The 26,784-nt window shown below is 44.6% G+C and overlaps 1 protein-coding gene across 1 annotated transcript; it reads left to right on the top strand.

The window, feature by feature from the left end:
• Positions 1–1,681: 1,681 nt before the first annotated feature.
• Positions 1,682–20,326, top strand: LOC127767646 (protein HUA2-LIKE 2-like). Its single transcript, XM_052293049.1, has 12 exons — positions 1,682–2,294; positions 3,969–4,045; positions 11,973–14,129; positions 15,174–15,630; positions 16,207–16,315; positions 16,395–16,507; positions 16,594–16,775; positions 17,298–17,760; positions 17,841–18,459; positions 19,194–19,361; positions 19,793–19,839; positions 19,925–20,326. The coding sequence occupies exons 1-11, from the start codon at positions 2,169–2,171 to the stop codon at positions 19,816–19,818; spliced, it is 4,497 nt and encodes a 1,498-aa protein (XP_052149009.1). The 5' UTR covers positions 1,682–2,168; the 3' UTR covers positions 19,819–19,839; positions 19,925–20,326.
• Positions 20,327–26,784: the final 6,458 nt, after the last annotated feature.

Genomic DNA, 26,784 nt, shown 5'->3' with positions numbered 1-26,784 from the left:
TATCCCAATGACCAAATAACTAAACAAAGATACATTACTGTAACATATTTGGCAAAAAAATCATTTCATATTCTTATAAATGTATTACTGTAAACTTCATGTAATATAAAAGGAGAGTAGCCAACATGATCCTTGAAGTTTTGCTCCAGGATCAATTTGGTCCCTGGCCATTCATATTGTCTAAACGAGTCCTTATAATTTGTCATGTGGGCTAATATAGTCCTTGGGCTCACTTAAATCGCCACGTGAACATGCCATGTTATCTTCTCATGCAAAATATATCGCGAAATGTCCAATTTACACTTCCATATACCATACAAAAATAATGAAAATGATTTACGAACTTTGTTCAATGTGACTATGGATATATGACAAACTTTTTTCACTGGATTATGCTAATACAAAGTTAAATTAGCTACAACCACTAAATATATAATTACCATGCCAAATAATTTCTATGTACGTAATTACATTTCAATGTTAAGGGCATGTTTGGTACATCTCTAACTCCTAAATTTAGCTCCAGGAGTTGTGTTTAGAGTGGAGTTGTGGAGTTGTCTAAATCCAGCTACACATCTCTAGTTTATTTTGTGAGAGAGCTTCACCCAGCTCCGCTCCCATTTTTAGTGGAACTGAAACTGCTTGACCATATTTGATTGTCTCATTTTTGGTGGACCACAAATACTTAAAGATATAGTATAATCATAGACAATCAAATATCACCTACCTCATCTTTCTCTCCTTTTTCCCTATGATATGTGTAAGGGAAAATTCAGCATTTTATCATATATTTGCATCGAAAGATGACATGGCATGTCCACATGGCAATTTTTGATGTGCCAATGACTATATATGTCCATATAATAAAGTTTAAGGGTTTGCTTGGACAATGGTCAGGGACTAAAATGATCTCATAGCGAAACTTCAGGGACCATAATGGCTATTCTCTCTAATATAAAATTATGATCAAATACACACTTTGTAAACTTAAAATAATTCAAATATCATACAATTGTTTTGCCAAATGGAGCAGTAATTTTTTTTGAAAGGAAACGGAGCAGTAAATTTAATATAGCAGTTGATCTCTCACATTATATATAGGGATAAAAGATATATTAATTGAACACTTGTGAATATGAATCAGTTTATTAGAATATGAGATATCTCAATTCTTATCCGAAAGGGAACAAATTGGCAATTTTGGGTGCATAATATGCACACAAAATACATCTAGAAAATCAAATTCCCTATACAAATTACCGCCTGCAAAAGTTTACATCTAACGAGCATGATAATCTCTCTCCACAGGTTCTACTAGTGCCATATGCTCTAGATCCCACATAACCCAACAACCCATATTTCCTCGAGGACCTAGGCTCATAAGCCAAGTAGTGCATCTGGACAACGCGCATATTGATATTTCAAATAGCTACACCAACAAAATTTATATAGTAAACAAATACTGCACACATAAAAATTTAAGTGAATTTTGAGCAAAATTTACTTACATGCAACAAAGAGATACTATTATCCTCCTAACAAGAACAACAATTTTTTATGAGAAAAAAAAAGGAAATAATGGGATATGGCAGGCAGAGGCAGATGGCATGCGGCGGCAAGCCACTCCATCCACATAACCCCCTTTCTTCCTCTTCGTCACGCGCACCGCCACTCCCCCACCCCCACTTCACCCCTCCCACGCTCTCCCTCTCCCTCTTCCGCCGAACTACCCACCCACCCACCTCACACGCTGCGCCACCCCACCCTCTCTCTCTTCTCCTCCCTTCTCTTCTCTTCTTCGCAGAGAGAGAGAGAGCAGCCAAGAGAAAGAAAAAAAAAACCCACGAATAAAACTCGGAGGAAAAAAAGAAAAACAAAAGTGGAAAAAAAAATCCCCAAGTCGAAGCCACAGCCTTCCCCCTCCCATGCCGCCGCCGCCGCCATCGCCGCCGCGGAGCCCAAGGAGAGGAGGAGGAGGAGGAGGACGGCAGCCGGGTGCCCCCGCCGCTGCCTCTTGTGGCGCGGCCGCCTCGCGGGGCGGCGTAGGGCGGTAGCTTAGCCGTCGTCGTTGGTGGTGGGGGCGCGCCTCCTCCTCCCCCCGTGGGTTGCTGATCGCCGGTGGTTTGGGCGGCGGGGGGTGTGGTGGAGACGGTTGGGTGGTGGCGGATATGGCGCCGGCGAGGAAGAAGCGCGCGGCTGCTGCTGCTGCGGCGGCGGCGGCGGCCGCGGCGCAGTGGAAGGTGGGGGACCTCGTGCTCGCTAAGATGAAGGGCTTCCCGGCGTGGCCGGCCATGGTGAGTTCTTAGGCTAGCATGCTTCGCGGCTGCTTGCTCTTCTTCTCTCTGATCTATGGCCGTATACTTTGCTTAGGGGGGGTGCCTTGGGGTTAGGGGATTCTGGGGAGTAGCAGGTTAGGGTTTCGTTTGGGGGCGTGCGAGGCCAGGTTTTGGGACGCGGCATGTCCATTCTTGATAAATCTTAGGTTCTTGGATGGTCTCCCTACCCCGATTCGGCTGTTTTAGCTGTTAATCCGTGCTAGCTTCGTGGTTTTGCGGATGCTTGTCACTGCGATTTGGTGTATGTGGGGGTTTCAGGTACATGTACTTAAGAAAGATTGGATCTTCGACCGAAACAAGCCTTCTTCGTGCCACTTCCTGCTGAGCTCTTCAGATTAACTGATAATTTGTACTGTAATATGATCTAGTTCGCCCCGGTTCCTGTTAATTTCTAGGTTTAGCTGCTGCTTTATTGCTGAGATTTGACGTTGCCGGCGATTTAGGGCATGGATGGTCTTGGGATTAGGATGAACAGGGTGATATCATGTTACCTGCACTCTATTCGTCGGTTACAGATGTGATTCTATCTTTTATTCTTAATTATTTGTCATCGAGTTAATAGTCAGTTACCTTCGGTAAGTTTCAATGAGGATTTTCTGATTATTTCGTTGGGAATGAAGAGATGTTTCCTTTTACTATTTAGGAAAAGCACTAATTAATCATAATCGTACTCTTTCTTCTCTTAAAATTGTTATCTAACTTTTCTTACATAGTGCCTGAACACCAGAAACCAAAATGATAGGCTATCTGTTTGCTTTTCTTAGTTTGTGTGCACATCAGCAAAGGGAAACAACACTACATATTTCCTTGCATGTTGAATTTGATTTTAGTTTCGACCATACACAGGTAGGCTGGCATGAACAGACTACCCTTTTCTCATATTGGGAGGTGGTTTAGTATGCTTGAGGACTTAAGGCTGACCTTTCTAATATGCAAAATGGGAGCAATATTCTATACTCTTTGTAAGATGCGTAAATGTGCAGATAGCATTTGATTTAGTAGACCTTTACTCTCCTATTCTCCTCGTTTGATCTATCACTGATTGATTTTATTTTGGGCCACGATCCTTTTCAACATTTGGCTATTTTTTAAAAGATTCTTTTGTTGTAGGTTTTGCTTAATGAATTCTTCCAGGATTGGTAGGGTTAAGCGCGATATATACATGGTGCAAATTCTAAATTTGTTATTAGGTTTAGGCCTATGAAGGGCTAGGCTACATACATGTATTGAATAGCAGTGCAGTGTTTAGTGATGTATTTGTCCTTTCATTACAACAAAAGAACAAGGATTCATTTTTTAAAAAAGGACAAGGATTAGCAAGGAACATTGCGTTTCACATCATATCTGGCATTCTTTGCTGCTAAGTTCTGAATTAGATGTAACTTAGGACAATCACATCAACATCCGTGCAAGTCTTTGCATATAGTATTTATTGTATTGATCTGATCTTTTGCTGTGTCACCACACAATGGTTTACTTTTGGTTAAAGGATAACTCCTGTGGAAGTGTGGAACTGCTCTATTATAGGCTTGTTAGTGCCTATTTTAAGTCTTGCACATCAGTTTGAATGAACATGGAGATTACATACTAAGAAATCATCTTAATATCCCATGAATTTGTATAATGTTGCAGATAAGTGAGCCAGAGCAGTGGGGCCAGACGTCTGTTAAAAAGAAGATACTGGTGTACTTCTATGGAACTAAACAGATGTAAGTTCTAATTTGATAGAACCATGTGACTTTATATGTGCTATCTACCCTACATCTGTGTAGAGATATCCTACTTTGTTATTATTAGTAGGTCAGTATACTTCTTTTTATAAGAAAGTTCCTGTTTTATCGGGTTATTTACATTTTATATGCATGATTGTGAAATGGGACTAGACATGATGTTTGTATTTGTAACTTTCGTGTTTTTGGGGGACTATCAATATTGCACTTCTCTTTGCATATCTCGTGAGTTAAATAGATTATTGTGCAACTACAGTTCGCAGAGCAGATAGATCAAAGCCACCAGCACCAGGAACCTGGGTTGAGGAATGGGTTTGAGGGATTTGGGTTATGGGTGGCTAAAACTTTGGGTCAAACTAGAGTAGTATTCTTTGTGATGATAGCCTGGGATACCGGAGGCAACCCAAATAAATCCGTGTCAATGAGCCTTGGTCGTTGAATAAATTATGGTGCTATTTATAAATGCAAGAGAGAAAAAAATAAAGGAAAAGAGGCAGCCCAATATCCAGCTGTCCACCACTTCCCACCGCCAGGGCTACTGCACATCACTGCACGCTTATCTCTCAAACCATAATGCCAGCCACCACCGCCCTTTGAGCCTCTGCTGCTGACTCTTTTCGTTTGGAACAGTTGGCATGGATTAACACCTGACTCTCTCTCTCTCTCTCTCTCTCTCTCTCTCTCTCTGTCTCTATGTGTGTGTGTGTCTGTCTCTCTCTCTATCTCTTTCTTTGTTGTAATTTGCATGCAAGCTTTTTTTTGGTTCTCTCATTTGCATTCTAGGAACATGAGAAATGTAATAATTAAGGGAGGTTTGAAGTTTGATATCACTGACTCAAATCTTTGTAGTCTAATTGGAATATTCCTTAGGTTGGACACTTGCTCACATATATACAGGATGATAGTTATGTCCACCTAGTAGCATTGCTTATTGCTTTTTATTTCAGTACTGTAACTTGCTTAATTACTTTGTTACTTTAAGGCCATCAATCTTGTTAGTTTGTGTTACATTGGGATTAGTGCATATGAATTAGTTTATTGTTATCCTATTATGGGTTAGGGTTCATAGGTGATAAACACCACTGGGAGGATAGCCGGGCGGTGACGGCTGCTAGGGATGAGAGGGGGACTTAGGTTGGGGGAGACTAATCTTGATTCATTGCTTAATTAGAATAACGATATAGTCCCATCCTTATATAGATGGAGAAACTTAACCCCTAGGTAACTAACTTGATCTAATCTAGATTTATCTATTTCTTAATCCTATCCTATCACCCAACCTACTGCTACAGTACCGCGGGTACTGTTCACTCGCCAGGGGTTGGGCCCATGGGCCTCGACCCCTCGGCCCCTACCTATGACATATCCTCACTGTTAGTTAGGGAAGTTAAATATATGGTTTGCTAGGAAGCATTCCCGAGTGACAATTTATGGTTTATGTAGCACTGGAATCCTCCCTATAAAAGGGCCCATGCAATCCATTATGAAATAAGCAATGAATCTACAAAGTTTAATTCAGTATTCCTCATAGCCTCTATCATGATGGGGAGAACTCTTCTGGCCCTCGTAGAGAGCGGGGTGCCCTATCCCCCAGTCTTCCCTATCCTATGTCAAATCCATAGCATTTTGTGTCAGAAATTCTTATGCATGTATTTTATTATCTGAAAAACAATAATCATGGGCTAGCAAAACTTTGTGAATGCTGAATTCTTACATGTAAAACTGTTAATCTAGTTGAACTGATTGAGTTCTGAAAATTGCTGTTTATCTCTTAAAAATGGGGATTCAGCTATATGCTTCCCATGATGGATAAGTCTTTGTGGTCCTTGGTCGTGGTTCTTCCTTTTCTTTTGGGTAGTTTCACCTTTTCAGGACAGTATCTACTCCTTTAGCATATTTTCAGTTGCTAGGACAGCTGCGGTTAGTAGGACAGCAGCAGTTAGCATCTCCTTTATGCTTTATTCAGTTTGGATGCCCTCTAGGACAGCATCCCATTCAAATTTCGAATTTTAGACTAGGAGGGTGCAGCAATAGGCTTGCAGCCAGCTATGGCTATATATATGTATCCAACCTCCCTCGGGTAGGTATGGCTTTGAGTTTGTGAATGAAGAAAACCAGAAAATTGCCCCATCCTGAGTGCCATCCTCTTCTCAATGAAAGTAACCATTGAAATTCTAACATCTGGTATCAGAGCCACACTTTCCTGTAGGCTAAACATCTCTTGTTCCACCCCTTCCCAAGCTCGGTTGAGATCTCAGCCAACAGCAACAGCACCGGCTACTCCTTCCCCTTTCCCTTCCCCCTCTCCACGCAGCAGCCCCCCGGAGGCGCGCCATGTCCGACGTTCGGTCTCGGCGTTCGGTCGCATCGAGCACTTGGCGTCAGCAGGACGCCGAGCTCGCCGCAACAGAAAAGCGCAGGCGAGCTACGGCTCAGACCGCAGCAGCAGCAGCGAGGGCGGCCAGACTGGCGGTAGCGGAGTTGGCAGCAGCCAGGGTGGAGGCGGAAGCAGAGGCGGCGGAAGATGTGGCACGTGCGGCGGAGGTAGAGGTTGAGACCTTGCGCAGCAGCATCAACGGCTCCATCGCTAGCGACATCACCGCCGACAGGGAGCTTGAGGAGCTGGCAAGAGGAAGGGCGCGGGAGTGGGCAGAGCGGTGGGCAGCAGCCCACCCCCACGGCGGCGGCGGCGGCCCAAGGGACCGCGCGCCTGCCGACGGGAACCCAGATGGGCGCGGGAGTGCCGGCGGCAGCCCGGAGCGCGCGTGGCGGCGGCGCTCCCGGTGGAGGTGGCTGGTTCGACGGAGAGCGCGGCCCTCGTAGGCAGCGCGACTCTCCCTCCCCTAACCGGCGCTATGGCCACCACGGCGTCCAGACGGTGGTCAGGGACTTTGGTCCCGGCGGTGGGTGGCCTACCCTCACCAAAACCAACTACATCAAGTGGGCCGCGGTGATGAGGGTGAGGCTCCAGGTGCGGCACATGTGGGAGGCAGTCCGGTACGGCGACGTCGACTACGATGAAGATCGGCGGGCACTGGATGCCCTCATCGCTGCAGTCCCTCCTGCGACGTCTGTGTCCTAACGAAGCAGAGGCGGCTCCCTTTTCCCCAGCAGACGAGTTTCCGAGCCAAGGAGCGGCTCGAGCTCGTGCACGGGGACTTGTGTGGCCCAGTGACACCGGCCACACCAGGAGGACGACGTTACTTCCTGCTGCTCGTCGACGACCTCTCCCGCTACATGTGGGTGATGGTCCTCGGCAGCAAGGGAGAGGCCGCAGACGCCATCAGGCGCGCACAGGCTGCTGCAGAGGTGGAGTGCGGCCGCAAGCTGTGCGTGCTGCGCACCGACAACGGCGGCGAATTCACGGCCGCTGAATTCGCGTCGTACTGCGCTGATGAGGGCATTCAGCGCCACTACACCATGCTGTACAGCCCGCAGCAGAATGGCGTCGTCGAGCGGCGCAACCAGATGGTTGTGGGGATGGCTCGGGCTCTCAAGCAGAGAGGGATGCCGGCCATCTTCTGGGGAGAGGCGGTGGTGACGGCCGTCTACATCCTCAACCGCTCGCCTACCAAGGCCCTTGATGGCAGGACACTGTACAAGGCTTGGCATGGGTGCAAGCTGGCAGTCTCCCACCTGCGGATCTTCGGCTGCCTCGCGTTCGTCAAGGAGCTTGGCCACATCAGCAAGCTCGACGACAGGAGCACCCCAGGGGTGTTCATCGGCTACGCGGAGGGCTCGAAGGCCTACCGCATCCTTGACCCGGAGACAGCATGTGCGCACAGCGCGCGACGTAGTGTTCGATGAAGGGCGAGTGTGGGTATGGGACAAGGCAGTGGACGATGGTTCGACTCCGACGTACGACGACTTCACCGTCGAGTACGTCCACTTTAAGGGAGCTGGGGGAGTAGGCAGCTCTTCTTCACCGAGCGTGTCTACCCCAGTTCCCGAGCCTCCACCGACTCCGACACCAACACACCCTCGGGCCACGACTTCGACTACGACGAGCTCTTCGCCGACACCACCACAGCCGGCGACACCACGCGCTCCAGCACCAACAGCCACTCCTCCGGGCACGTCTACTCCGACGCCAGCTCGTGTTGAGCGCAGCCCGGTGGAGTTTGCTACTCCGCTCTCCCACGACGGGGAGTGCATCGATGCGTACCACGACGGCGAGCAGCTACGGTGCCGTACGATGTAGGATCTTCTCGGCGACCAGCCGGTGCCGGGACTGGTGCCTCGCGACCTGGAGGCGCAGTTGCACCTTGCGTGCGACGACGGTGAGCCTTGGTCTTTCGCAGAGGCCGAGAAACACGCAGCATGGCGTGCCGCGATGCGGTCGGAGATGGACACGGTTCAGGAGAACCGCAACTGGGAGCTTGCTGACCTCCCTCGTGGTCACTGCGCGATCACCCTTAAGTGGGTGATCCACCTACTTTTTTCTATTCTTTGATTCGCGAAAGGAAGCACTCTCGATCAAGACCTAAAAGCACACCCTCAAGCTGAAGAGGGATGAAGCCGGAGCCATCGCCAAGCAAAAGGCTCGCTTGGTGGCACGCGGTTTCGTGCAGCAGGAGGGGATCGACTACGACGATGCCTTCGCTCCGGTGGCACGGATGGAGTCCGTGCGACTCTTTGCGCTGGCTGCTCAGGAAACCTGGGGCGTCCATCACATGGACGTCAAGTCGGCGTTTCTGAACGGCGACTTGAAGGAGGAGGTCTACGTGCACCAGCCGTCGGGATTTGTGATCCCTGGCAAGGAGTGCAAGGTGCTACGCTTGCACAAGGCTCTCTACGGCTTGCGGCAGGCACCGAGTGTTAGAATTTCAATGGTTACTTTCATTGAGAAGAGGATGGCACTCAGGATGGGGCAATTTTCTGGTTTTCTTCATTCACAAACTCAAAGCCATACCTACCCGAGGGAGGTTGGATACATATATATAGCCATAGCTGGCTGCAAGCCTATTGCTGCACCCTCCTAGTCTAAAATTCGAAATTTGAATGGGATGATGTCCTAGAGGGCATCCAAACTGAATAAAGCATAAAGGAGGCATAAAGGAGATGCTAACTGCTGCTGTCCTACTAACCGCAGCTGTCCTAGCAACTGAAAATATGCTAAAGGAGTAGATGCTGTCCTGAAAAGGTGAAACTACCCAAAAGAAAAGGAAGAACCACGACCAAGGACCACAAAGTCTTATCCATCATTCTCCCCCTAAGTCTTGTGCGTCGTCTTGTGGGGAAGTTGGGCCATCCCGATCCTGGAGCAGAGCTCGAGGAACTTGATCCTCCCAAGAGGCTTGGTGAGCAAGTCCGCAAGCTGGTCCTTGGTGTTGATGTAGCTTGCCTTGATGCTCCCTTCCTCCAAGTAGCCTCGGATGAAGTGGTACCTCACCCGGATGTGCTTGCTCCGTTCGTGAAAAACGGGGTTCTTTGCCATGGCCAGGGCGGACTTGCTATCCACCCTGAGCTCCACCGCTCCAGTGTCTCTACCGAGGAGATCACTAAGCAGTCGAGCAAACCAGAGCGCCTGGGTCGAAGCGGCGGAGGCCGCCATGTACTCGGCCTCGCAGCTGGACAGGGCCACCACCTGCTGCTTGACCGACTGCCATCTAATGAGGCACTCGCCGAGGAAGAAGATAATCCCGCTCGTGAAGAACCACGACCAAGGACCACAAAGACTTATCCATCACCGAGGGCGTGGAATGCCAAGTTGGATTCCACGCTCAAGTGGATGGGCTTCGAGCAAAGCCCGCACGAGGCGGCCATCTACCGGTGGGGCAATGGAGAAAATGCCTTGCTGGTGGGTGTCTACGTCGACGACTTTGTGATCACCAGCACCAAGGATGCGGAGGTCGCGGCGTTCAAGGAGGAGATGAAGGCCACCTTCCAGATGAGTGATCTAGGGCCTCTCTTTCTACCTGGGGATTGTGGTGCACCAGGACGACTCCGGGATCACGCTTCGACAGACCGCCTACGCCAAGCGCGTCGTTGAGCTGGCTGGGCTCACCGATTGCAATCCAGCTCTCACTCCGATGGAGGAGAGACTGAAGCTGAGCCGCGATAGCACGACGGAGGAAGTGGATGCTACACAATACTGGCGTCTTGTGGGGAGCCTTCGCTACCTCACCCACACACGGCCGGACTTGGCCTTCTTCGTCGGCTACGTCAGTCGGTTCATGCAGCGACCGACGACGGAGCACCAGCAGGCTGTGAAGAGGATCATCCGCTACGTTGCGGGGACTCTCGACCATGGTCTCTACTACCCGAGGTGTCCTGGCAAGGCACACTTCTTTGGGTACAGCGACAGCGACCACGCCGGCGACATTGACACCAGCAAGAGCACGAGCGGGATTCTCTTCTTCCTCGGCGAGTGCCTCGTTAGCTGGCAGTCGGTCAAGCAGCAGGTGGTGGCCCTGTCCAGCTGCGAGGCCGAGTACATGGCGGCCTCCGCCGCTTCGACCCAGGCGCTCTGGCTTGCTTGACTGCTTAGTGATCTCCTCGGCAGAGATTGGAGCGGTGGAGCTCAGGGTGGATAGCAAGTCCGCCTTGGCCATGGCAAAGAACCCCGTTTTTCATGAACGGAGCAAGCACATCCGGGTAAGGTACCACTTCATCCGAGGCTACTTGGAGGAAGGGAGCATCAAGGCGAGCTACATCAACACCAAGGACCAGCTTGTGGACTTGCTCACCAAGCCTCTTGGGAGGATCAAGTTCCTCGAGCTCTGCTCCAGGATCGGGATGGCCCAACTTCCCCACAAGACGACGCACAAGACTTAGGGGGAGAATGATGGATAAGTCTTTGTGGTCCTTGGTCGTGGTTCTTCCTTTTCTTTTGGGTAGTTTCACCTTTTCAGGACAACATCTGCTCCTTTAGCATATTTTCAGTTGCTAGGACAGCTGCGGTTAGTAGGACAGCAGCAGTTAGCATCTTCTTTATGCCTCTTTTATGCTTTATTCAGTTTGGATGCCCTCTAGGACATCATTCCATTCAAATTTCGAATTTTAGACTAGGAGGGTGCAGCAATAGGCTTACAGCCAGCTATGGCTATATATATGTATCCAACCTCCCTCGGGTAGGTATGGCTTTGAGTTTGTGAATGAAGAAAACCGGAAAATTGCCCCATCCTTTGTGCTATCCTCTTCTCAATGAGAGTAACCATTGAAATTCTGACATCCCGCAAAGATTGCACATATCATTTGTGGGGACATATAACCATTTCCCCCCAAATTAGTTGTACTATCAAGCGTTGAGAAAATTTTGATTAGTTGGCTTTAAATATTTCTCTGATAGTTAAGAAAGTTGAACCATCGATAGGTTTGGTTAAAGCTGTCATTTGGACTAGTAGTACACTGTTGTCAATGTATTATGTATATGCCAAGGGCATAAATGCTCCTCAGGGTCGATGAACTATGAAATAATCTATGAAATCTGCTACTTTGTTTATAATGAGTTTTGAAGGAATGAACCATGATATCGTGGTGCTGTTTAGGACTAGGAAATGAAAACATCTTAGACATGTAAAGATTTGCTTTTTGACACTTGATCTGTGAATGTATCACTATCTCGCTTTGACCCTCGATGGTTACCGTTGTGGTTGTGTTCCTTTTGGGTTTGCGCGATGTATTTCTCAATGTATGGGCTATGGACTAACTAAAACTCACTAATCACTATTGGTGGCCTGTGTGTTGTTCCAATAAAAAGTGTGAAATTTCAGTTTTTATTTTTAATTTGTTTATGGTCTAATAGTTAAAAGCTACAATTAGGAACTTCTAGAGAAGACATGGAAGCATCTGTGTTTTTTCCCTGGTCCACCACTAGCTGTGCATGAATTTCAATGTGTTATACTGATTTTCTTACCTATAACCCTACGCACTTACATCTGACTTCCTGTTCTTTTTACTGTAGTGCTTTCTGCAACTATGCAGATCTTGAAGCATTCACTGAAGAGAAACGGAGGTCTCTACTTGCTAAGCGACAGGGAAAAGGATCTGATTTTGTGAGGGCAGTTGATGAGATAATCGATGTTTATGATTCTTTGAAGGAAGGTAATAATAAGCTCGGTTTGGTTGCCAATGAAGTAAAACCAGGTGTAGAAAAACTTGCTAATAATAACAGCAGCTTGGATACGGAGGGTCTAGTGAGTAGCTCTAATATGGGTAGTGATAAAAAGCAAGAAGACCATTCCATAGTTGCAAGTGGTCATAATACGGCCGATTCTGATGAGCCTTCTGTTACCGCAGTTGGAAGTGAGCGATGTGTTGTAAATTCTGCTCCTGATGACCCTACTGAAAATGTGTCTATCCTTGATGAAATGAGAAACATCCCTTTGTCTACGAGTTCAATTTCAAAGAAGCTAAGGGATGCACAGCCTCAAAATTGCTACACACGGAGTAGGGTTTCATCACTGCGGAGGTCAAGAAGTTCACTGAACACTGACACAAGAAAAGCTCAGGATTCTGGCAAGCTTTCAGGTGGAACCAGTTTGGCTTCAGTTGATTTGGCTGCTGATGGTACTAAGGAAGGTTCCAGTCATCATGTGTATGTTGAGGATGTAAAAGGTAACTCAGGTTCCCCTTCAACACAGGATGATGTTTGGTTGCATTCAAGTGCGGGCATCGACAATCAACCTGGCACACCTGGCACCAGTAACAACAATAAAAAGCTGAATTATACCACTAAGGTAGATAGTACCTGCGACAGTGAAACATCTCAAAATGGGGCTTCGGAGACAGAATTTAAATCGCATGATGCATCAAGCATTCCCATGAAAAAATCAGTTATTTTCAAGAGAAAGAGAAAGCCAAGTAGAAATATTTTTTCTCATTCTACGGATAAGGATGATGAATTTCAGGCTGAGTTAAGTGAAAAAACGGCAGATTCTCCAAATCCAAAGACTGAAGTAAATAAGTCAGATGGAGATGAGCACTTGCCATTGGTCAAAAGGGCAAGGGTTCGAATGGGAAGGCCTCAGTTGGAAGACTCACCAGTTGATGGGATTGATGTTACTAATAACAGACCAGAGCTTGCTATGCTTGCAGACCTATGTAATATGCATAACACAGTTGCACTACCTGGTGATGATTGTTCAGTCGATCAGTCAGCAGTGGTAAATAGTGTTTCCTTGACAGGAAGAGTTGCAAATACTGTTTCAAATCAATCATCCAAGTTATACATGCCTGGCCCCTCAGGTGAAGGTCAGTCTGCTTGGAAGAACAAAGAATATCAACCAAAGGTTTTAACATTGGATGTTGAAGCTGCTTTGCCTCCATCAAAACGTCTTCATCGTGCCTTAGAAGCTATGTCCGCTAATGTTGCTGAAACTAATAATCTGCCTGAAGTGACAGGGTCAAAGCAATTGATTCCAAATGGTTTTGTGGCTTCAGAAAACAGCCACTCTAATAAATCTGCAGATGCAGTAGTCACAGCCACTAACGGATCTGCAATAGCAGAAAGCCCTAGGCCATCTTTGTGCACAGAATCCATGCATAGCCCAAAGTGCAAAACACACTCCTCAGAATCAATTCTGCAAAATAGCAGTGTTCCTGCTTCTGCTTCAGTTCCTTCAGAAGCAAAAGATGACAGTCATGTTACAGAAGGCAATATTTGTGAAGAAACTCACGTTGATAGCAAAACTACTGATTGCTTGTTGGTCTCTAGTGAAGTTGGCAATGACGACTGCGGGAAAGGCTTGGCTCTTTCAATGAAGTTGAATGAGTCTGCTCTTGGTGGTACACAGACTGTAGCTGTACCTGATCGTTTATCTTCATCTTTGGGGACAGCTAGTGTTAGCGAGGTTGCCAAACCAATCAACTTCAATGAAGGCCCAAAACCAGTTGACCGTCCTGCATATGATACTGACAGAAGTGTTCAAAGATGTGATGAGCCAATTTACCGACCAAAGTTGCTTTCTTCTAACAATAATGCGATCAGTGATTCTGTACTGCATAATGAAACTGTTGTAGCTGAAACAGTAGTCAATGTGGCTGATACAGCAAGCACCTCTTCGCTGGCCACTAAATCTTCCAGTATACAATCTGATGCAGACACCCGGACATTTGAAGTGTAAGCTTTCATGCTAAATTGTATCTTCCATTATGTCTGCATGAGATATTTGTTTATCATTATATGCTCCATATCTTCTTGTTCATAACCTTTTTGTGACAAATTTAGGACATGCATGCTTCTTTTCCAAATTTATGCTGGCATTTTCTGATTGAAACTTCAGAAAGTTGTGAAGAAGAAGCATCCATGCAATTTGATTTTTCTTTTCCTGCGAAATTCTTTTCCTTGTAATGTCAACCTGATGTTTTCATCCATCAAAATGCATTTCTTTGGAGACTCAATAATGGGTCAATGTATGTCTTAAACATAGGTAACACTTCATAATCTAGTTGACTGAACAAAAAAGGTGGGCAAATTGATTCACTCTGGAATCTGGATAAATGGCATGAATGTTTATCTTGTTTTACTCATCAACAAGGATCTTATTATTCTAATGCTCCTGTCTTGTGTAGATTTGTTGCTTTATGAGCTGGATACTTGGGTTTTCAAATATTCTGATTATAACGTCTTTAGTTATATCATATAGATTCTAAATCTTTCCATGTTATGGGCTTGTGGATCCTAATATATGTTTTGTGGGATATTTCAGTTCCTTCACAATCCTTTATTAAGGAGAATTAATCGGGACCGTTTTCTACCTCCATACGTCCCTAATTTATTTGTCTGCTCTATTTTGGCTTTAACTATAGAGCCTATTTTTGGAGCCTGACATTACTAGCTAGTGGAGACTGGAGAGCAATATTTAGGTCCCAATGGAAACATCATTCTTATGGTTCATGTCTGAAATCTATACGTTGAGCTCTACACCTTTTGAACCTTCTTAGCAGGAATGCTTATTTTGCAACGTACAGTCTGATGAACTTATGACCTATTCATGTAGAATGCCTGGAATAGCAACTTTTTTGGTTTATATTGTACCTTTTAATTACTCCTATAACAACTCTGGATTAGTACTTTATAAATTTGATACAAATTTGATACTTGATTAGTTGATTTAAGATGGTCTTCTGAAAAGGCATGACAATACTTATTGTTGTATTGCAGGCACACCTTCTCAGCTTTGGCATTAAAAGAACTGAACCATAGAAACCTAAAGGATAAGAGCACTTCTCCAGATTCAATGCCTATGAAAGAACTTATTGCTGTTGCACAAGCTAGAAGGTTCTCTCGATCAACTTCTTTTCCAGATAACTTTCTGAATGCCAAGTATATTCCTGAAACTGTAGTTGATACACCTGCTTTCAAGGAAGGATCACAGAAGCAATTGTCACCTTTGAACCGGATAATCAGATCCACATCTACAAATGATAATATTCATTCTAGGAGTCCTTTTGATAGTCAGCAACAGAAGAACTTGAGCAAATTAACAGGACATGATGAGGCTAATGCAGCACGAAAGGCTTTTGGATCTTTTCTTGGTACACTGACAAGAACAAAAGAAAATATAGCGCGTGCAACACGTCTTGCAATTGAGTGTGCCAAACATGGCATTGCTGGAGAGGTTAGACCATGCGTCCATGCATGTCACTCCTAGTTTTCTATTTGGCACGTGATCCTCATTTATCATGCATTTACTGTGTCTTTCTTAAGTAGTATAATCATTTACTTGCTTATAGATGTAGCAAACATTGTTGCTTTCTTTGTTTTGTTGGTGGACGGGGAAGTTAGATTCTTGATTTGCCTAGGCTAATTAGTAATTACAGTGCTATGTTCTCTGTGCCAAGTGCCAACTACCATCTTTTTTGTGATGGATCATCAGGCATCTGGAACGTATTGTTGCTTCTCAAGGATCAATCTTATTTACCATTGAAGTGTACCATCTCTTATAATACGTAGTTGCTACATGCTTTTGATGTGATATGACAACAAATCTCAGCAACTTATGGACTTCGAAATAACCTGTGATAATTCTGGTAGATGTTGCTTTGTTTACCACTTCTATGTTCTTTTAGATTATGAAATCTCATCTACAGAAACATGCATGGTGCTTTTAGATTACCAATAAAAAGAGGGTACATACCTTTCTATGCAACCAATTGCCAAATATCAATTTTCCTGATTTTTTTTTCTTATTTAGGCGATTGATATTATCGTTGAACGCTTGGAGAAGGAGTCGAATTTATATAAGAGAGTGGACCTTTTCTTTCTTGTGGATTCAATAACTCAATACTCTCGTAACCAGAAAGGTAACATATAGCTTTCATGATCTTTTTCTGTCTATTTCGCTTGCACTCTATTTTTTTAAATTCTGTAAGAAATTTGCAGGTGGAGCTGGAGATGTTTACCCGTCTCTTATCCAGGCAGTTCTACCTCGATTACTTTATGCTGCTGCACCTCCTGGAAATTCGGCATGGGAGAATCGAAGGCAATGTCTAAAGGCAGGCACCTTCAGCAGTTTGATAGAACTGGTGTCATGTGCAATTCTCCTTTTCTCCTCTTAAAAACTTTGTGATTTTATCTTCAGGTTTTGAAGCTTTGGCTTGAGAGGAAAACACTCCCAGAGTACATCATTCGCCACCATATTAGAGAACTTGAGGTTATCAATGAGGCATCTTTTGGAAGTTCTCGCCGTCCTTCAAGGACAGAAAGAGCTTTAAATGACCCGTTGCGTGACAACGAAGGAATGCTTGTTGATGAGTATGGCAGGTATGCTTGTCAAACTGATGTATGAAAAGTAGTGGCATGCATATAATATTGTAATGTTCATAAACGATAGCTAGATGAATTGTGCAGACAAAATGGGATCACATGTCGAAGTGTAGAGAAGCAGGCAAAGCCACGGTAGATTTGATGGAACACTGCAATTTTGAGTAATTTTCTTAGAGCATGGGTATTCTTCAGGTAGTCTTGTTGGTCAGTTAAGCAGTGTTCTATGATATATGAATGATGCTAACATCCAATTAGCTAATATTGGATAAAACTCACCATGAATAAATAACTAGAAAAAGGAGTCATTCCTGAAATATTGGGGGTGAATTTTAGTGGGCGTCCTTTTTCATATTATCTGTGAGACGAAGCTATTTTAAATAAAACAAGATATGCATTAATGCATGCAGTGCATGAATATGTCCTCATTACTTCATAGCTCCATGTTCTACATATTCAATTATATAGATGTATCTCATCCAGTTCTTTCCCTATGTTTGTATGTTCCATTGTTTTCCGCAGCAATGCTGGTTTTCAACTACCAAACTTAATTTCCACAAAAGTACTTGAAGATGAGGACGGAAGCTCCTCTGAAGATAGAAGTTTTGAAGCTGTTACACCTGAACATGATGCTCCTTGCACTGATGAGAAGGAAGAATCACAAATGCCCGCAGAAAAGCATCATCGCATCCTTGAAGAAGTTGATGGCGAGCTTGAGATGGAGGATGTAGCTCCACCATCTGAAGTTGAAGCTAGCACCAGATGTCGGCCAGAACAAATTGATACCAAATGCAGAACATCTGATCGACATACTTTAGGTCCTCCCCTCCCTGATGATAGGCCTCCATCTCCCCCGCCATTGCCATCATCTCCTCCACCTGTTCCGCCACCACCACCTGCTCCAATTACTCAGACTGGACAGTTGCAGCGAACATTACCAATGGCATCTGATCCAGTTGGTCCGCATCCTACAAGAGCTACCAATGTATGCTCATATTTGCTTTCTGTGCAAGAAGGTATTTATGCATTTTTATTTTAGAAACTAATGATTCATTTTCTTTGCAGAATATTCAGACGCAACAGCCAAATTCTGTTGTGGAACGCCCAGGCAGTATGAATCCTTCTGTAGCACAATTGCAGCCTCCACCATTCTGTAATTCAGGATATGGGGGGCATCCAAATCAGATGCCACCGCCGCCCCCAATTGCACCACTTAATCCGCCTGGACCCCATGGCAATTTTCCTGCACCTCCTGCACCATATCATGGGAATAACTATCATCAACCCCCAATGGCATCGGTACCTAATGAAGGATATCATATGCAACCACCACCCCCTCCACCTCCTATAAACCAATGCCCCTATCGACCACCAGAACCTCAGCAAAGACCACGGCCTTGGAGTAATAATAGTTCATCCTATCCTGAGAGATATCGGTATGATGGACACGATCGAGATCATCACAGGCATGATAGAAGACATCATGGGCATGATAGACGACATCACTTTGATGATAGAGGATACCACTATGATGATAGAGGATATCACTATGATGATAGAGGACATTATTTTGATGATAGAGGACACCATTTTGATGACAGAGGACGTTCCTTTGATGAGAGAGCTATTAGGGGACCAATGCACCACGAAGTTGCTGACAGGGGCAGATTTCCTTTTCCTCCAGGTACTTTTTTTGTGAATCATTGTCGCTTTTTTCCTGGCACAGTTTTCATCCTGTAAGGTCACCCTAGAAACACCAGCCATGAATTGTTATTGTACAACTAGATGGGTACTCCACGCGTTGTTGCGGGAGAATTGTGTGATAATATAGTAGATATGAGTTCTAAAATTTCCATTCTTACTCCCTCCGTCCCAAAAAAAGACAAACCCTGGGTTTCTGTATCCAACGTTTGACCGTCTGTCTTATTTGAAAAAAATATGAAAAAAATTAAATAGACAAGTCACGCATAAAGTATTAATCATGTTTTATCATCTAACAACAATGAAAAGACTAATTATAAAAAAAATTCATATAAGACGGACAGTCCAACGTTGGACACGGAAACCCTGGGTTTGTCTTTTTTTGGGACAGAGGGAGTACCTACTATACGATTTTTTTTCATATGTTTATGTATTTTTTTACCTTTATCAATTATCCATAGGTTATAAATGATTGGGTTGTATAGTGTGCCTTTTGGGGGGAAGAGATGCAATTTAAACCCTTGATGAATCATCCAAAAGCTAAAAACAATTGAGGTGATGTGGCTTCATGAGAGAAGAGAGAATTAGCATTAATTACACTTCGTGGGGATGAACTTTATAGATATATATGATTACCCAATTAAGTTAATCTATCCCATGCTGTAGGACCCTCAAAAACAGCAGACTAAATGTTCTTTGTTCTTGATTATTGTCCAGGGCCTCCTGGTCCAGACCATTTTGAAGCATCGTCAGCAGCACCAGTGCACTACGGACGACCATCAGATCCTCCACCAGGTCCTTGCTCTGGGTGGTCTATGCCTCCTCGGTCATCGAATTATTCTCCCTCCAGACATTCTATGGAGCCTCCAGTTCCACATGTAGGAGGTATGTTACATGCTCTTTCGTCCTGCTTCATAATGTAACTTGCATTGATTTGCCTCTTACCACTAGATATTGGTTTGTCCAAAGAATCCAGTTTCATAAGCATTTGTCCTGTAAGGAGCAGTTATATGGTAGAAACTTTTCAACCTTAACTGTAGAACTAGAGTGTAAACTGTAAAGTCATGAGGGGAAGCTTGAAAGAGAGGAATAACATTGTTAATGTTGTGACCAAAGTCTTGGGACCATTTTGTTTCCTTTCTAATATTACCTACACTAGTCCTAATCAATATTTCGTCCAAGTTCATGACATATTTTGGTTGTACTGTACGAAATGCTTGGCATAATACGTGTAAGAATAACACAAGCTGTTCCAAAGAAAGTAACTTCAGGTCGCATCAGACTACAGGATACTAATTCATCATCTTTTATCGCAGCACATGGTAGCTGGAGACCAAGATAACATTTTTGCTATCCGTGAATGGTACGCCATTTGTTCCGTTCCTCTTGTTACCACCATATGCCACAATTATCTTCTTCTCTGATTCATTTGACATGCTGCTTTTCAGGGTCGATGCTTTTGTCAGCTGGGCACTTCGAGATGCTTTCGTTGATGCTTTCTGATTCATCGGTTTGGTTCCTTCACATGAAGACCCACCAAAAAGGAGGGAGATAAGTACCTGCCTTCCTCCTTGTAAATATGTATCTTAGCATAGTTCTTCTGCACTTGTGATTGCAGAAGCGGAAGGCAGATCAATGTATTGTAGGAATAGAGGCTGTCAATGCATCAATCTTTAGCCATAGGTTGTATTGTTAGCCTAACAATGTTGTATTTCTCTTCGGAGAATCTCATTGTTCATGTCCATTCATGAAACCCTCCTACCCCTCTGACAACAGCTACCCCAAATGATTTACTGAAACTGTTTGGTCTCATCGTACATAAACAAATAAATACAAATCATTTTGCCGCAGTTCTTTTGTTGTGTAAATATCACCTGGCATAGCTGCAGAACAAGGCATGCTTGTGTTCCTGGAGCACATAATTAGCTTTTTTCAGCGCCTGTGTTTGTGTAAATATTTAGAAGCTAATGGTTTGCGAGATAAATTTTACCATATTTGCACTAGAAATTGTGCTGTAATGTACTTTGTCAAAAAGGTTAGGCTATTCACATATTGTCTCACATCAGCCATGGATTATTTGTTGCGAATTTAGTTTGAAATGAGTCGCCAGCCCCATTGGTTACACTAAAAAGCTAAAGCAAAGCCAAATTTTAAAATTTAAAACCTAATTTTGAAGTTGATTTTTAAGATATTTTTAACATAGCATTTTACATTGATTTCTAAGTTGTTAAGAACACATATAGAAGTTTTAGATAAATTATTTTCTAATTGCTAATAAACAGTTACGGTTTATAACCAGTTTTGGACATTATGAATGCAAAAGCTTGGCTGATGAATTTACAGTGTTTCCAACATAGATGTGCACTGAATGACTGAATTGGCCTGTTTGGTTTAGTGTCAACCTTAGCCAAACTTATGGCAAAAAACTTTGATCAACTAAGACTAGTCCTCTTGTCATTGAATGATTTTTTTTACCACAATTGTGGCTAACACATTCATAACCATACAATATGTGGCATGCCACACTTTATCAATTATATTGTGGCAAAATATACTCCCTTGATACTATCGTGCCACCGTGTTAAGTAGTTGCACATGAGCTCGGTATTTAGGTGATTATGATGCTGTTGCTGATTACTACCTCCGCCCTGGTTTCATAATTCTTGGTGTTTCGGATATTATTGTATTCAAATTTTTATAACTTCAACTATCAATAACTTTAAATATTACTTTAAAAATATTTAGTTTAAAGCCATTAGAACAACATATATAGATTTATTTTACAAAGTTCTCTATTCTAGTTTTCATAGGGGGCGGATCCATAATTGGAGCCGGCCTTGATCATCATTCATCAAGGGCGGACCCAAAATTGGGCCACGACCTGGGCCAGCCCATTATAGCTTGAGCTATGAATATCAATAGAAAAAGTCCACTTTGACTCCCTTAATGTACAACGAATCTAATTCGTACCCCTCAACCAGAAAACCGGTTAGAATGACTCCCCCAATTACTAAAACTGGTACAAATTGACTCCCTCGACAGTTTTGAAGGGCGGTTTTGCTGACGTGGCGCTGATGTGACAGTGTTAACTTGGTCTTCGTCCCATGTGGCGTTGATGTGGCGCTGATGTAAGATTATATTTAAAAATATATATGTGGGACCCATTTATTATTCACACACAAATTATAATAGGATCCACTGATATGTGGGTCCACGTGTCATTCTCTTCCCAACCTTTCTTTCTCCCCCTCTCTCTCCCTTATCTCTCTCTTTCTCTTCCCGTCGGCGAGCAGCGCGGAGAACTTGCGGAGGCAACGGATGGCGGAGCGGAGAGCGGCAAGGGAGTGTGCGAAGCTGTGGGCGGCGGTGGGTGGAGAAGGCCGGCATGAAGGTAGGGCGGAGCAGCGCTGCGGCGGCATCGAGAGCTGCCAGTCGCCGCGGTCGCTGCTGTCGCGTATCCTGTAGCGAGGAGACAGCGGTGGTGGGAAGTTCGGGTGTCGGGTGCGGCTGCCGCGGCGGTAAAGCTCCACCTCCGCCGCCGGCGTTGGAGCTGTCGGAGAGAAGGAGATGATGTCAAACGCGTTCAGGCTCGACCGCCGCCGCGAGCTCCCGCCCAGCCCGAATCTCCCTTCCAGCAACGACGGCGCCGCCATCGCCCCGGTGCACTCCGCCGCCGACATCGCCGTCGCCGACACCCTCTGGAAGGCCACCACCGCGGTCGGGGCTCCCCTCGCGCGAGTTGCTCACGCTCGTCACCAACGACGACGACGCTGACATGGACACATGCTGCACCATCCACTCACCGAAGTAGTAATTAGCTAGCTAGCTAGCTAGCTAGGCAACATGACGACACTAGCTTAATTAGCTTGTGTTTAGTTGGTTAATTTAGTGTTCTTGGTTGCTCGGCGACGTCATTAGCTAAGCTAGCGATGTAGTAGTAGCAGCTAGTGAGAGTATTAATTATCACTCAAGGCGAGGAAATCGACGCCCAGAAGAGGGGCCGCGGCCATGCCGCCCTGATCCATCGCCACTCCACCCGGCCGCCGCCGCCGCCGATGCGTCCCAAGGGGGAGGAGAAAAGGGGAGAGAAAAGAGAGAGGAGGGAGGGAGGAGGAAGAAGAAGGGAAGGAGAAAGGATGATATGTGGCCCCATATGTCGGTGGGTCCCATGATATATTTTACGTGTGAATGATAGATGGGTTCCACAGATATATTTTAAATCTAATGCCACGTAGGCACCACGCGGAATGAAGACCGGGTTAGTATCGCCACGTCAGCGCCACGTAGAATGAAGACCGGGTTGGTATCGCCACGTCAGCGCCATGTCAGCAAAACCGCCCTTCAAAACCACTGAAGGAGTCAAATTGTACTGGTTTCAATAATTCGGGGAGTCATCCTATCTGGTTTTCCAGTTAAGGGTCACGAATTAAATTCGGTGAACAATTAAGGGAGTCTAAGTGGACTTTTTCCAATATCAATTACATGGTGGAAAACGGAATAAGTTCACTTTGACCCTTTAAAAGTGACCCATCCATAACCCTAAACCGCAAAACCGGATAACTCGACCCCGAACTATTGAAACTGGTGCAATTTAACTCGCAGTTTTGGAGGGCGGTTTTGCTGATGTGAAACCTATGTGGCGGTATTGACCGGGTCTTCTTTACACGTGGCGTTGACGTGATGCTTAAGTGGCATTAGAATTAAAAAATATGCATAGGATTCATTAGTCACTCAAAAAAGAGAAATGTGGGCCCACCGACATGTGGTGCCCACATGGCAGTCCTCCCTGTGTCCTTCATTTTTCCTCCTCTTTCTCTCCCTTCTTTCTTTTTCTCTCCCCATGGGAGGAGGCAGCGGCGCGAGGGCGGAGGCGGAGCACACGGCTGGCCAGCGGATCCGGATCGCCTACAGTACTGCAGGGAAGCACTGTCCATGTGAGGGGAACAGCGATCTAAGAACATAAACAGTGGCTATATACTATAGCTACAGGATATCCTTCTATTCTCGATCGGACGGTCTACAGTACCCCTAATGTGCGGTACTGTTCATCCTTTGCATTAGTACCTCTAATGCAAAGGATCCGAATTACCGGCCTGCACGCCATGGCGACGGCGGTGGCAGCGACCGTCGATCCAGCTGTAGGAGGGCGGCGGCGGCAGCGGACGTTGTCGGGGAGATCCCCGACCTCGCCCTTTCCATGGCGGCCACCGCCGGATGCCACCGTCTTCGCTCCCCGCCATGCCCGCATCTCCCCCGCTCGCCGCGGTCTCTGCTTGCCCGCCGCCGCCCTTCTGCGGTCTCCCGCAACGACGGCAAGGTCAGCCTACTAGGATCTTCATCCATTGGCAAGATCGGCAAGCATGCAGCTCGTTGGCAAGGACGAGTCAGTCAATAGGCTTAAGGCCGTCGTCCAGAAACTGAAGGACATCCGCGCGAGCTCCGGGCGGCTGATGCAGGCGGCGGGGCTGACCAAGCCAGGGTCCGGCGAGTCGAGCAGCACCCTCCTAACCTCGGATGGTCCGGTGATCACCGGCTCGATTCTGGAGGATGCTGAGGTGTTTGGGCGTGACAAGGGGCATGAGCAATAATTGGTGTCTTGGCTAATCGGTAGCACGACCGAAGGCGAGGATCGGAGCGCCGCTTCTGACACCATCCCCGTCGCGGCTATCATTTTTTGAGAATGTCTCGTCGCGCCGGTTCTTGCTGATTCTTGAGAATGTCTGGAATAAAGATGAGAATGAGAATTCGTACAGGGATATGTGCAATGATGTGTTAGCTCCCCTCAGATTTGGTCGAGCTGGGAGTAAGATCGTGGTTACCACCAGGAAGAGGATTGTGGCAGACTTGCTGAATGAGGGAAGGGAGAGAGAGAGAGGGAGGAGAGAGAGGATGACATGTGAGCCCCATATGTCAGTGGGTTCCGCATGCCATCCTTTGTGTGAATGATAAATGAATTATTTTTTTAATTCTAATACCACTTAAGTGCCATGTTAATGGCACGTGTAAAAAAGACCTGGTCAATACCGCCACGTAGGCGCCACGTCAGCAAAACCGTTAAGGGAGTCAAATTGTACCAGTTTCAATAGTTCAGGGGTCGAGATATCCGGTTTTGCGGTTTAGGGTCATGGATTAGATTAGGGTCACTTTTTAGATAGTCAAAGTTGACTTATTCCGTGGAAAAACAAACTTCACAGTGGGATTGCATCATAGGCCTCAGGCCATGGCCCGAGCTGCCCGAGGCCTAGTTCCGCCCCTATTGATCATCATATAAGATTTTTAAGGTCTTCCTAAATGACCATCCTATAACAAAGTGTCTTTTCGTTTATTTGTGCAAATAGTAAATGAGCATTATTGAATGTGCTACATGCAATCAACCAATATTAATTTATACTAGTTGGCATCCCACATCTTTGCCGCGGGTTTTGTAGTTTATCATCAAACAAAATCATAGTTTTAAATAGTTAAGGTGCAACTCTATATACATACAAACTATATGATAATGTGGATTTATATATGCCTTATGTTATTACAATATAATTCATGCTTTATTTTTCCATGCGTCATTGTGCATTGTTATAATATATGAATTTCATGCGTAATATATGGGTATCGTTGTAGTTAGACAATTTGCATCTCTCTGCTTCACTCAAGTTTTTTTTTCCTGAAAATAGATTCAGGTAACGATACCTAATAATTATATGCTATCTTGTCATGTATAATAAAACAAAACACACATATTAAACAATAATTTGAATTGTATTAGGAAAACATGGTGTTATGCATAAAATATGTAACAGTGCTATGTGTGACTATGAAGTAGAGCAAAATGAGGTGAATGGATAACTAATAAATGATTGAATTGAAAGAATAAGTAGCTTCTTGATCCAACGGTTGTTATCTTTATACTAATATAATCTGATGGCTTAAAATTGTTGATGATGTGGCTTCTTGCATGTCTTACTTTATAGGAGTAAATGCCCTTTAGTGGGTACCAACTATATAGAAGATAGAATTGGTGAAACTCCATTCAATATATAAAACGTGATGCAATCTATGAGACACGAAACAACATAGCATCTTGACTGATGATGATTAATTTCATAATAGTGAAGTTTTTGTTGTCCTTGGTCTCTGTGTGTTTGCTTAGGTGATATTCAAATTGGGGCAGAGGGAGTGCTATAATAAAAGTAAATATATATTTATTTATTGTAAATATTATAATAGAAAAATACAGTCAAATATATATTCCGGAGACTGTTATTGTCCAAAATATCAAGAATTATAAAATCGGAAAGAGTAAGCGATCTTAACAATACAAATGATAGTCAAAATCACTTCCGTCTTAAAATATAAGCAAATTTATCAACACAAATGCATAGTGAAAATTTCTTATATTTTGAGGAGGTAGTATAAACTGTCTTTTTGAGGAGGTAGTATAAACTGTCTATTTGCCATGATAACATTGCCATGATAACAGCATCAATATACTTATATACATGCATCATAGAAAGCAATATACATGTAAACAAAGACTTTTTTTTTTGAATAAAGTGCACGAGCGGTCTCTAAATTTGTGCAGATGTGTCACCTAGATCTCTGAACTCTCAAAATGCATTTTTGGGCCCCTTAACTTGTTTAGTGTGTCATATAGGTCTAAATGGGCTCCAACTCACACCGTGTGCTGATGTGGCATGCCATGGTGGCGCATGTGTCAGTAGAACCTATATGTCAATCATATATAGAAAAAATTAAGAACAATTTTTTCCTCTCTTTTTTCATTTATTTTTCCAAAATTAAAAACATTCTTTTCTCATCTCTCTCCTTTCTTTTTAAATTTTATTTTTTTATGCGAATGATATATGGATCCCATTAACACGTGTCACCGTGGCATGCCACGTCATCTCACGGAGCGGGTTGGAGTCCGTTTAGACCTACATGACACTCATGACAAGTTCGGTGACTCAAAAATGTATTTTGAGTGTCTAGATACCTAGATGACACATCTGTGCAAGTTTAAACACCGTCCATGCACTTCACTCATTTTTTTTCTTTGCACATAACCATTAACCAAAATGTCACTAACCCTTCACCAAGAGTGCATCTGGGCATGTCAACAGGATGGCCATGGGCATGGCTGAACAAAGCCTTGTATCCCATTGCATGCCACTGGTATGAAGCACCTAATTTTAACCATGCTTCTCTTCTCACCCCCCCCCCCCTCCCTAATCAATATCTTGGTTAAGTTACGTTACCCAACTACTTGAAAACAATTAAGTCTTTATATATATATAAGTAGTGGCACTTAGCC

The sequence above is a fragment of the Oryza glaberrima genome, chromosome 3, assembly GCF_000147395.1.
Source record: "Oryza glaberrima chromosome 3, OglaRS2, whole genome shotgun sequence".
Classification (NCBI taxonomy): Eukaryota; Viridiplantae; Streptophyta; class Magnoliopsida; order Poales; family Poaceae; genus Oryza; species Oryza glaberrima.
Note: the sequence above shows the minus strand (reverse complement) of the source record. Positions and strands in the feature narration are given on the sequence as shown.